Here is a 12882-nt window from a genome sequence, read left to right as displayed (position 1 = left end):
CAGTTTCCCTTACAAAGTGTCAGACCCGCTTATCCGCAGGACTAATCGACAGAAATGTCCTGACCGACTCTCCATTTAAAGGATTGAGCTACCCCTTTACCCCAGCCGACTCTAACTCAGTTTGCACAGGGGGACGGGAGTTTCTTAAGTCGGAGTCGAGATGAACTCGTCTAAAAATGTCCGGATCCACCAAGAAAATACATCAGTATCCCTTACAAAGTGTCAGATTCCGCTTATCCGCAGGACTAATCGGGAAAAATGTCCCGACCGACTCTCCATTTAAAGGATTGAGCTACCCCTTCACCCCAGCCGACTCTAACTCAGTTTACACAGGGGGACGGGAGTTTCTTAAGTCGGAGTCGAGATGAACTCGTCTAAAAATGTCCGGATCCACCAAGAAAATACATCAGTTTCCCTTACAAAGTGTCAGAACCCGCTTATCCGCAGGACTAATCGACAGAAATGTCCTGACCGACTCTCCATTTAAAGGATTGAGCTACCCCTTTACCCCAGCCGACTCTAACTCAGTTTACACAGGCGGACGGGAGTTTCTTAAGTCGGAGTCGAGATGAACTCGTCTGAAAATGTCCGGATCCACCAAGAAAATACATCAGTTTCCCTTATAGAGTGTCAGATTCCGCTTATCCGCAGGACTAATCGGGAGAAATGTCCTGACCGACTCTCCATTTAAAGGATTGAGCTACCCCTTCACCCCAGCCGACTCTAACGCAGTTTACACAGCGGGACGGGAGTTTCTTAAGTCGGAGTCGAGATGAACTCGTCTGAAAATGTCCGGATCCACCAAGAAAATACATCAGTTTCCCTTATAGAGTGTCAGATTCCGCTTATCCGCAGGACTAATCGGTAGAAATGTCCTGACCGACTCTCCATTTAAAGGAAAGAAAAAAAGAAAGAGAAAGAAAGAAACATCAGTTTCCCTTATAGGGGTACTGAAAGGGGTGTGGTAAATCTTTCTGTGGTCTGATTTGATAGCACTCTTTAAAATTACTGTAACGTTGTTGTAATCGTATATTCATTCTCTGAGTAGGACAATGATGTTCGCAGATGATATTGTGCAAGCAGGGAGCAGGTGGAGGAACAATTAGAAAGATAGAGGCACGCACTGGAAAGGAGAGGAATGAAGATTAACCGAAGTAAAACGGAATATCTGCGTGAATGAGAGGGGCGGAGGAGGAAGTGTGAAGCTCCAGGATGAAGAGATAGCGAGGGTGGACGACTTCAAATACTTGAGAACAATGGGGAGTTTGGTAAGGAAGTGAAGAAACGGGTCCAAGCGGGTTGGAACTGCTAACGGAAGGTGTCTGGTGTGTTATGTGACAGAAGAGTATCCGCCATGATGAAGGGTAAAGTTTATAAAACAGTGGTGAGGGCTCCCATGATGTACGGATTCCAGATGGTGGCAGGAAGCAGAACTGGAGGTGGCAGAAATGAAGATGTTGAGGTTCTCGCTCGGAGTGAGCAAGTTGGATAGGATTAGAAATGAGTTTATGAGAGGGACAGCCAAAGTTGGATGATTTGGAGACTTGGATGGTTTGGGCATGTCCAGAGGCGAGAGAGTGAGGAAATTGGTAGGCGAATGGTAAGGATGGAGCTCCCAGGGAAGAGAGGGAGAGGGAGACCAAAGTAAAGGTTGATGGATGTGGTGGGGGAGGACATGAGAGGAAGATGGAGGAGACCCCTAATGGGACAAACCGAAAGGAAAAGACGATTCATTCTACGAGGAGGACGACAGGTACCACACGTCGAGAGTCACTAGTCTACGAGCTGTTTGTGTTCTGTGATCGACTGGCGAGCAGTTCGTGGGTTGAAGATGATGAAGATTGTCGCTCCTTGATTTACGTCATTTGTTTCAAACTAATTTGTCCTCACAGGTTTCCGTCCTCTGGAAGACCACAAAGACTTGCTTGTTTGGAGGTGCGACGATCTCCGCGAACACTACGGCCTTCATCTTGCATTTTGCATTTTTTTTTAGACTTGTTACATAATATTAAATCATTTTTTTTCTCTCTCTGTTTTTCTCCCCCTAAACGTTTGGATGCAGCATAGGCGGTGATGGAGTTCGAGGAGGAAAGAGGGAGAATTTACGTTGCCGGCCCGTTGAGAACACTCACTTCCTTATGCGGCGGCACAGACCCGCTTCTCATGGCCCCGTTGCATGATGGGATCGTTGGCCGATCCGCACCTTCTCGGCAGCGTGCCCGGCGCGCGTCGGCCATACCGGCTCGTCGGGCTCGCCTGAGGGTCTGTCGCTCAAAAAGCAGCAAAAATGTGGATTTATGGACATCAATGTAAGGGCTTGTCATGCTGTCCGTACAGTTAGCTCCAGTTTCTGGCGAAAGATAAACTTTAAAAAAATAAATTATTTGTATCAACTATTATGAACAGGCGGGAAGTGGTTCCTACAGCTGGGCCACGGTTCTGAGAACCGGCATTCAAATCACGCCCCTGCCTGTGCGGCCATTGCGTGTTCTTTCTGTACCTGGGTGGGTTTTCTGTGGGTGCTCCAGTTTCCTCCCACATCCCAAAATCTTGCATTGATTGAAGAATGAAATTAGGTGTGAATTGTTGTGGTTGTTTATTTCTATGTGCCCTGCGATTGGCCGGTGACCAGTTCAGGGTGTACCCACCTCTCGCCTAAAGATCGCTGGGATAGGCCCTTGTGAGGATAAGCGGCTAAAAAAATAATGATGATAATCATCAGCAGGATTTGATAAAATAAACAATAACATATCAATATGAGGCGGCACGGTGTCTCAGCTGGTAAAATGTTGGCCTCGCTGTTCTGAGGACCAGGTTTTGTCCATGCCCCCGCTGCGTGGAGTTTGCATGTTCTCCCCGTGCCTACGTGGGTTTTCTCCGGGCACTCCGGTTTCCTCCCACATCCCAAAAACATGCAATATTAATTGGACACTCTAAATTGCTTATAGGTGTGATTGTCAGTGCAACTGCTTGTTTGTCTCTATGTGCCCTGTGATTGGCTGGCAACCAGTTCAGGGTGTAACCCACCTTTTGCCCATTGACAGCTGATATAGGCGCCCGCACTCCTGCAACCCTTGTGAGGATAAGCGGCTAAGAAAATGAATGAATAAATTGCACCAAGGTGGGATTGTGAGCGTGACTGTTTGTCTCCATGTGCCCTGTGATTGGCTGGCAACCAGTTCAGGGTGTACCCTGCCTCCTGCCCGATGACAGCTGGGATAGGCACTAGCACTCCCCGTGACCCTTGTGAGGATAAGCGGCAAAGAAAATGGATGGATGGATGGATGGATGGATAAATTGCACCTAGGTGGGATTGTGAGCGTGACTGTTTGTCTTGACGTGCCCTGCGATTGGCTGGCAACCAGTTCAGTGTGTACCCCGCCTCCTGCTCATTGAAGCTGGGATAGGCTCCAGCACTCCCCGTGACCCTCGTGAGGATAAGCGGCAAAGAAAATGGATGGATGGATAAATTGAACCTAGGTGGGATTGTGAGCGTGACTGTTTGTCTCCATGTGCCCTGCGATTGGCTGGCAACCAGTTCAGGGTGTACCCTGCCTCCTGCCCGTTGACAGCTGGGATAGGCACTAGCACTCCCCGTGACCCTTGTGAGGATAAGCGGCAAAGAAAATGGATGGATGGATAAAATGCACCTAGGTGGGATTGCGAGTGACTCTTTGTCTCCACGTGCCCTGCGATTGGCTGGCAACCAGTTCAGGGTGTACCCCGCCTCCTGCTCATTGAAGCTGGGATAGGCTCCAGCACTCCCCGTGACCCTCGTGAGGATAAGCGGAAAAGCAAATGGATGGATAGATGGATATCAATATGAATACATTTTATTTGGACTGTACTTAGAATCGCAGGGTGGGCCGATTAAAGTGGCCTCACGGGCATTTTATGGCCCCTTGCTGTGCACCGGGACTGGTCGCTAGGTGGCAGCACCGCCAAGGCCCCAGCCACCATCTCCCCCGGCGGCAAGCAGCAACCACTGGGGAGAGAGTGTTGGGGGAGCCGGAGTGGGTTGGTGGAGCTCCGCGCAGAAGGAGGAGGAGGAGGAGGGGGAAGATGTCTCTCAGTCCGTCCGTTCGCCGGTCCTTAGCGGCTGTTGGCCGTTGACCGGACGTGAACTTCTCGCCAGCTTCCCCTCGGGTCCACTTCACCGAGGGAGGCGGGGGAGAAACAAGGAAGTGGACGCGGCGGGGACACTTTTTTTTTTTTTTAAACCCCCCCCACCCCCTCTTCTTTTTTAAATGACCTTTTTGCCTGGTAAGTTCCGCTTATCTGCGTTCGTGTGGAATTACTTTTATTTATTTATCCGTTCATTTGCGGCCGTCAAGTGCGTCGAAAAGCGCCACAAACCGGGGTCGAAGTGAACGAGCGAACGCGTCGCCCCGATGGTTGAGGCGAAGGGAGCCCCGCGACGTAAAGTTTGGAGTCAGGAAGTCAGTCGTGTTGTGAAAACGCTTTCAGTTCCCACGCTCATTCATTTTTTTGCAACACTGCACAGTAGCACGAGGCTGGCGGTTGCTCTACAGTGCATCCAAAACTTTGCCTTCGCAACGATAATAACGCTTATTTTTTAAAAACCACAATTATGGTTGTAGTGTGCTACATACCGCTCTACATTTTTTTTGCCACACAAAAGAGTGAACTATTTGCAATAAATGCAACCAAAATAGTAAACAGGGATGCACAAATATCACTTTTTTCCTCTTTTTTTCCCCACATCGAGCAAAATTATTTACATTGAATTACTCGCTGATACCAAGTACCTCTACATTATATATATTTAAAATTTTCATTATTAACTTTACAATATTTTATATAAACGAAACAATTAAAAAAGGTTCTTTGATTTAAATAAACTTTTACACTATATTTATGTAAGTGTGTGTGTGTGTGTGTACACATCACAGTGGCTGTAAATGACTGTGTTGTCATTTTGTTGAGTTTGGCAATTTGTGGCAATATTAATATTCAACTGTCAAAGATAAGCTGAAAGTAAAACTAAAAGCATACCTAGGAAGCACGTGGACGAGTCAGATATCTGATTTCACGTTTTATGAAATGGCTTTTACTGGGAAAGCTTGGGCAAGGCGCCGTAGTACGGGAAGTTATTTGAAAAGAAGTACATTTTCATCTCATTATTGTTATTTTATCATTCGTCATGTTTTGCATTCGACCTTTATTACGGTCAGCCCTGTTATAGCTCCATTTGTTTTCCAAAGTGCTCCATAAAGTTGAATTAAGGCCAAATGTGTTTTTTCTCACATTCGTAACATGAAAACTACTTCTACGTTATCCCATTAATATTTGGTTTGCATACTTAAGCCGGAAAGTTTATCGAATGCCGTATCAGCGACCAAACCCTTGAACAGATAACAGCCAGTTCCCTTGTTCAGCAAACTTCTTTCCGATTCCAGAATCGAAGTGACCCTACGCGGGACAAGTGCCGTCCGTCCACAATGGATGGACGACTCGTTACCATTTGTAGTATAGTTGAGAGTTCGCTTTAGTTCATGTTAGTGAGAAGGCAGCTGTGTTGACATCTTTTTAAGAGTCTGCGTCACGGGACTCGTTGCTCTCATCTAATCAAAAGTCTCATAAATGCAAGACCGGCCTTCCTTGGGCAGAGCGTCTCAAAGGTTGAAGACAGATATACATTTTTTTTTTTTTTTTTTTAATCCACAGCTGGGATTTTTCTTCTGTTTTTCATGATGCCTCGCTGCTCTGAGAAGTTGAAGACTTGACACTTATTCTGCTCTGTTGTGCCAAAAGCGGTGGTCGCCGGCCAACAAGGATTTGATACTTCAGGACGTCTCATTTTTCTGAAATCGCGTCGACCGCTGACGGCAGCTCGCTGGATTCTGCGTCAACCTGAATTAAAACAAGTGCCAAACAAAATGCGTTGATGGATGGATGCCTGGGAAGTAAGTCGGTTGTTTTAACTCCAAACGTTGGGTTGGATTGCGGTTAAAAAAAAAACCAACAAAAACGCACAGCTTGTGTTACGTCTCTAAAGCATCAATTATCCGCGATGTCTTTTTTTATTGATCGGGTAATGTCCGATCCAGGGACCGTTTGTGGTCACTTGGTTAAATTTAGGCATTTGTTTGCAGTGAATCATGTCCAGACAGGAAGTTGGATGCTATTTTCAGATCAGGATAGATGGAAAATATTTCGACACATTCCCCGCACAAACTTGTTAGGTGTACAGAACCTTTGATGGTTTGTAAAGTTCAGAACCGCGGCATCGTTAAAGTGGCACCCCCTAACAGGTATTTCTACACATTTTTATCTCGGGCCAGCCAAGACTGTCTCCTCTTAGTTTTAGTACCAATTGTCATCGCCCCCGAGCTAAGTCTTCCGGTTAGCGTACGTAGCTGGTCTGTATAAACTACTACCCCCGCTACCAACACCCGCCGGGCCTCGGCTCAGCCCCCTCTGGTACCGTCTCACAGTTATTTATAGCCACCAAGGTCATGGGGAGATTATTTGAGATACTGTATGTCACTGGAGAAATGGCGCAACGCAGGCAGACCACCGCCAAGGTTGAACTGTTAACAAGATTGGGGGGGTGAGGGGGGGGCAGTTTGTGCAATCAGCAGGTGTGGTCTGACAAGAACAAGGCAGTGGCGGGTGGGGATGAGCGTCATTATGTCCAAATGTAACATTGGTGGATGTGCCCTGCGACTGACTGGCGACCAATTCAGGGTGCAGTTCGGCATAGTTTGTTGGCATTGGTGGATTTATTTTGTCTTGAGTTGTGAGCAACAATTTGAGTTAGAAGTGCTAGATGGTGGCAGCGAACTTCACAACAGCAGCAGCAGGTGAACAAACGTACAGTAAACAACAAGGAAAAACAATAAATATTACGGCTTCTGACTGAGTAGTAGTGACCGTCTTCTTTACGTGCTGAGAAAAAAATAGCTACCTCTCCTCATCTTTGTTTTTTTTTGGTGGGGGTGGTAATATCCGAGCTCACCACAAATGGACCTTAGCTTGGCGATCTTAAGCTCCGCCCCTTTAGCCATGCCCCACAAACTTCCAAAATGGCGACTGAACAGAACATGTTTGAAGTCGATTCTCTATCGCGTATTCCAGATAATATTGGGTATGTTTTTTGCCAAATGCGTCAGACTTGTCCAAGAGTGTTCTACAGAGAGGTCTCAACTATTTCACGCATGGATATGTTCACGGAATTCAGATTTCAAGATTTGCATGTACTTATCACTAACCCGACTCTTCGCCAAAAAACATGACACATTTCATTCAGCAGGTCAGTGATTCACTAGCAAAGTGAAAGTTGTTCTCCTGCATTGTATAAAGCACTGACAATAATTCAATCAAACTCAGAGAAGATACTTCTCCCTCACTTATCTTCGAACATACATCCTTGTGTTTGTTGATATTGTCCACATTTAGTTGTACGTGCGCTCTTCCTCGAGCCTCAATCCATCGTAGACACTTCGTCAACTTTGTTTTAGGCTTTGGAAAATGAATCAAGCGGGCTACTTGTAACCTAGCAGGATATCTTTCATCAGGATTGCACGTTCCTCAAGCGCATCTGAGGACCATTTTCTTCATAACATTAACTTTTCCAAGCGCACACTATTGACAACCAGTATTGCTTGTGGGACAATATGGCGAGAGGGGCGTGTTAAGACAATGCGGCTATCTGATTGGCTATTATTGTACGAGTGAGTGACAGGTCGGAAAGGTCCATCAGAAATCAGGACCATCTTGTCTCAATTCACTCATGAAGTGATTGAAGTCATTGAACATAAAGCTGATAAACGTGAAGGAAGCCATGACTTCTGTTGTACCAATGGCAACAAGGTGAATACACAGCCATGTTGTGCCTTCTGCCATCTAAGAAGAAGAGAAAAGAAGTGTGTATATTCTTGAAATATGGCACCCTGCTGATTTCTCATGGCACACTAAGAAATTGAAGTGCTGGGTCGTGGAGTTAATCTGTATGTTCACAACTGTTTCAACCATAAGACCCACGAGGGAGATCAAAGATTGAATCGTCACATGGGTCGAAATCTGGTTTTAGGTATTTCTACGTTTACGCTTGTCCAATCCCGCTTAGTCGAGTGGCTCTATGAGACTGTGACGTTGTTTTTTATGTTGGTCAAGTTCACAAGTAAGATTTGGCACACAAAAAAAGTTGTCTTGCTCAAGTCTATCCGGTCTGGATCGAAGTGGCCAATTTGATTTTGTGGCTGCATTGCAGCAGACTTGTTTATGTTTTTCAACAGTGACCCATTAGCTGTACTGTTAAATTAATGTAAATCCAAAATACACATTAGCAAGTCCCAACACAAAAGTCCCGTTGGAACAAAACAAGTTATCGTCCGTGTGTGTGAGGAGTTGTGTAGTTACATTTTTCAGTGTTATTCTGCCAATATTTGCAGTACGGAACAAGAATTCTTTCACACTGTCACGTTGTCAGCGGCGCGTATCTGGACTTCTGCGAACTGGCTCCTTTTATGCATCAATAGAGCATTTCTCCTGTTGCAGAACTGAGGTTCCTTTCACACGTTGATGGATGTGGCAACACTACTTCTACCTTCCACTGTAGAAGTTGCTCAAATGTGTGGCGTCACGCTTTTTGGCTTTTGTGTCACCAGGGGCAAAGAACAATGGTGCGCACTGGTGCAATGTGAAGTCGACCTGCTGAGGAACTGCGACGTGTTGCCCTCCAGGGCCGGAACTTTTCTGTCCTGACGCAAAGAGACCGTGCCCTCGTAGAGCCCCGAGCCAGACTTTCTACAGCTTCCCGCCCTCAGTCTTGAGACTGTCGTTCACAAGAACACCAAGTTCCCGAGAAAGCTTGAACAGATCATCAAAACAACAACAATCGTCTAATCTGGAAATCACGATTTAACCCGGAACCCGGCCATGTTCCACATGTGATGTCCGAAACGCGTGACGGACGGCGGCCGGACGCCGGTGACGGTCTGAGCCGGGGCAACGCGGACTTGGCCGCCGTGGACTCTGACGATGACGAGTCCGACGTGCAGCCAATGGACGTGGACGTGAAGACCGACGCGTTCCGAAAAGAAGACATGGAGGACGAAGATGACGAGTTGGTGAGTCAAAGTTAAAGGTCTCTTGAGATCGCTACTAGGGGTGATGCGACAAAATATTATCACAACATATTGTATCATTTTATGATTCAGCATTGATATCCCTGTCCAATGTCCATGTATTGTGATCGGAACGGCACAGTAATGAATAATTAGAATACTGGACAGATGTCAATTTTAGAAATGTTTTTTTCCCCCATGCTCCATCTGCAAGATTGTTATTATAAAAGGTTTTCTATTCTCCATTTACATAGATATAGTCTGATCTTCTATCATGGCATTTATATCGACGATGACACAATCGCTGTCTTGTGATTATTTCAGTTTCATTGGCAAAATGCTGCGATGGTGTTCCACACGTATTGTTGTTGCTACTTTTCAACCTTCAGTCATCTAAACTGTCTTTGAAACAGATTGATAATTTATTGATAGGCTAGTGACAAGTCTCACCAAAACAACCGCTCAGATCAGAAGAAATACATTTTAGCCGGATTTCTCAGGGCTTTTGTTTAACCTTTTAAGAGAATTCCTACCAGGAGGAACATTATGAAATCAAGATCACTTTGGGTTCCATCATCTCAATGCCACTAAAGTGAAACTACAGTGTTACCTCAATTTAAGAGCGAGCCGACTGAGAAGTTTTTCAATATGCGAGTCATTGCTTGGCCAATTTGTCTTGGACTGCGGGCAAAATTTTGACTTACCGGTGTTAAATGGTGGCAGGGAAAAGCAAACAGCAGTCCATGCTGAACAAAACATCAAAAAAGAGGCGTTCCGCAGTTTACTACCATCTGCAGTTAAATTATAAACATTAAAGAGAATTACACGCTGTGTATTTAATCATTCTACGTAACTTACAAAAGTCTGCTAACACCAACGTGAAATCCTCATCAATTTAAAACTGTTGTGGGTTAAAACCCTTTAAGCGATGGATAATTGAACACAAATGGTGCAGTAACACATGTAGAGAGACAACACTCACAGGCATATTCTTAATCTGAAAAAAAAAAAAAAAAAAAAACAGCTGCTGCTATTACTGGAGCTTACCGTGTGATTAAAATATTTGGTTGGTATTTTTGTGGGACCAAAACAAAGCAATGGGATATCCATTCGTTTCAGTTTCGGAAAGATGATTTTAGTGTTTTGAGTTCATTGGTTATGGAGCAGATTAAACTCATTGGTCAATGCACCACAGAACGATTTTCTCACTTTTCTGCTCCTGATGGCATTATGAGCACAAGGATCCCTTTGATTTGTAATGTTACTTGATACAAGATGGCCAAGTTGGTGAGTAGTCATAATTTAAGCTTACTACCAAAAACATAAAAATAACACAAAAAAATGTAATCCTGCTTTAAAAGCGCCGTTGTATGTTAGCTTGCTCCTCTCATCACTTGTCACATGTTGAGGCATCACTGACAAGCCGTCACGTTCCTTCCCGTCAGCCCTCAGAGCGACAGATCGTGGTCGGCATCTGCTGCATGATGAAGAAGTCCAAGTCCAAGCCCATGACGCACATCCTGGAGCGCCTCTGCAAGTTTGACTACATCGAGGTGGTCATCCTTCCCGAGGAAGTCATCCTGGAGGAGCCGGTGGACAAATGGCCGCTGTGCGACTGCCTCATCTCCTTCCACTCCAAAGGTTGCGTTTGCATGAGTCATAGACATTTTTTTCAGATGACATCCCAAGTGTGAAAGTTTTACGGTTCCAACTTTAAGTAGCAAAATTTTGTTCGAAGTTTGGGATATTTATTGAGTCCTCACAATTTCTTGTGTGGTTTCACATTCTCACAGAGCAAATGATACTACGTTATTACACAGAAGAAATTAGTATGCTCAACTCAATGTAATAATTGAAAACATATAGTAAATCAACTATGACAAAATTCATGATTACCGTAATTTCCAGCCTATAAACTGTGACCTTTTTCGCACGCTTTCAACCCTGCGGTTTATGCGCTGATGCGGCTAATATGTGTATTTTTTCTAATGGCCGCAAGGGGGGCACTCGAGCAAGAAAGGTAACAGTGAGAGTGGTGGAACGTATGTGCCGAGGAATTGACTTTTACCGGTCCAGCCCTGTTAGCGCTTCGCTAGCATGTTACTGCCGTGTCTCAGTGATTTTTTTTACCAGTAAGGTTGTTGTTTTTTTTAACTGGCCCTGTTAGCGCGGCGGCGCTAACGTTAAACTCCCTGTCTACTGTCTTTCTTTGTAAATATCTCGTGTTTCAATGTGAGTTTCAATCTGGGCACTTGCGGCTTTTACACAGCTGCGCCGTGTGTACGTACCCAATGGTATTTCCTTTACAAATGTCCTGGGTGAGGCTTATAACCAGGTGCGCTCTGCAGGCCGGGAATTATACTATTTTCAACTAATTAGTTAAATGACTCATACATAATATATATGTCAGTTTGCCTCTTTGAAAAAATATTTGCGGAAAAATTATTACACTTTAATTAAATACAGTGTTCACATTGTTAATGTTGGTAAGTACTCCCAGGTTTTATTCCGATGTTTTGTTTTTTTGTATTTTGAAACTAACTTTTAAAAATAAGTACTAAGAATCTGACAAATTTATTCATTTGTAATTATTGCTAAAAAGTCACATACATCCTCTGTGTGTTTGAGTCGTAGTTTATCATGACTGTGATGTTAATATTTCTCCTCCCATCGTAAAACGAAGCCATCTCGTTTAAATATGCTAAGATTGACAAGATGCGAAAGGTGTCAATAGATAAAATGTTGAATTTATTGTGCGCTTGTAACGTTTGTGCAGGTTTCCCACTGGACAAAGCTGTGGAATACGCCAAGCTCAGGAATCCATTAGTGCTCAATGACCTCAACATGCAGTATTTCATACAGGACAGGTACACACAGAAATACACACAGAAGCGGAATGCGTTAAATGGTGTACCTGTCAATATGTCTGTTTCAGTCACATTGTACAAAGCCGTGGGCAAACAGGATGGTATTCGGACCAATGATCCCTCTAAACTGCTGCGCACCTGCGCAATTACACACTTGTAGCGCGCACTCAGCGCACATTAAAACAGATCCAGTTTTGTTGTTTTTTTTTTTTTTTTAAACACGGCAGCACGCGGTCTCTAACAAGCTACTGCTTGGCCACACCATGACTCACACTCTACTTCCTTGTTTACCATACACCGCCCACCTCTCGCGCTTAAAGGGGTACACTCATAATTACAAACACCGCCCACCACCGGTGATTTAGTTAGAAACAGAGTCCGGGCAACGTAGAGCAAAAACGAGTTAGACATGCTGCTTATGTTTACTCTCGATAATAATGGCAAAAGTAAAAAAGCAAAAGAAATGCTGTTGCTTTAATGAATGCCGGAGTATGTGAATAATAATAATGAAGAAAAAGTGGTGGAACTGGATGAAATTTTCTCTTTTGAGTAAAAACAGTCTGGTGTGAAGCCAAAGTCGAAAGTACAGGATAAGATGGTGTATAATGTTAAAATTCCACGTTGGCACAGCTTGATAGAGCATGAAAGCACAGACAATACAGTGCACAAAAAGCTAATTCTGTATTTTAAAAATAGGAGACATCATAACATTAACCATAAAACTGTTTGGTCGCATCATTCCGCTTTCAACATGCATTGCTAAACATATTCTGCAAGCAATAATTCAGTTTTACACCAAGAAAAACAGATGGGGATATTGTGGGTTAAAAATAAATAAATGAAAGAAAGAAAGTTGGAAGCGACATTTAAAATTTACACTTCATAGTTGGCTTGTTTTGGTTACCAATGTGTTTTTTTTTTGT

At 44.3% G+C, this 12882-nt stretch overlaps 1 protein-coding gene across 5 annotated transcripts in view; it reads left to right on the top strand.

Annotated features, from left to right (window-relative positions):
- Positions 1-3920: 3920 nt before the first annotated feature.
- ppip5k1b (diphosphoinositol pentakisphosphate kinase 1b) overlaps positions 3921-12882 on the top strand; it is a 40823-nt gene continuing 31861 nt past the window's right edge. For 2 of the 5 annotated variants that reach the window (XM_061822457.1, XM_061822454.1), the window contains exons 1-4: positions 3921-4263; positions 8634-9095; positions 10538-10733; positions 11869-11959. In XM_061822457.1, the coding sequence (XP_061678441.1) occupies positions 8919-9095; positions 10538-10733; positions 11869-11959 (464 nt within the window). In that variant the 5' untranslated portion in view covers positions 3921-4263; positions 8634-8918. Of the gene's footprint in view, positions 4264-5737; positions 5928-8633; positions 9096-10537; positions 10734-11868; positions 11960-12882 lie in introns of those variants that run through there. The other 3 variants (XM_061822458.1, XM_061822459.1, XM_061822455.1) reach the window with 3 other exon arrangements.

The sequence above is a fragment of the Syngnathoides biaculeatus genome, chromosome 6, assembly GCF_019802595.1.
Source record: "Syngnathoides biaculeatus isolate LvHL_M chromosome 6, ASM1980259v1, whole genome shotgun sequence".
In the NCBI taxonomy this organism is placed as follows: Eukaryota; Metazoa; Chordata; class Actinopteri; order Syngnathiformes; family Syngnathidae; genus Syngnathoides; species Syngnathoides biaculeatus.
Note: the sequence above shows the minus strand (reverse complement) of the source record. Positions and strands in the feature narration are given on the sequence as shown.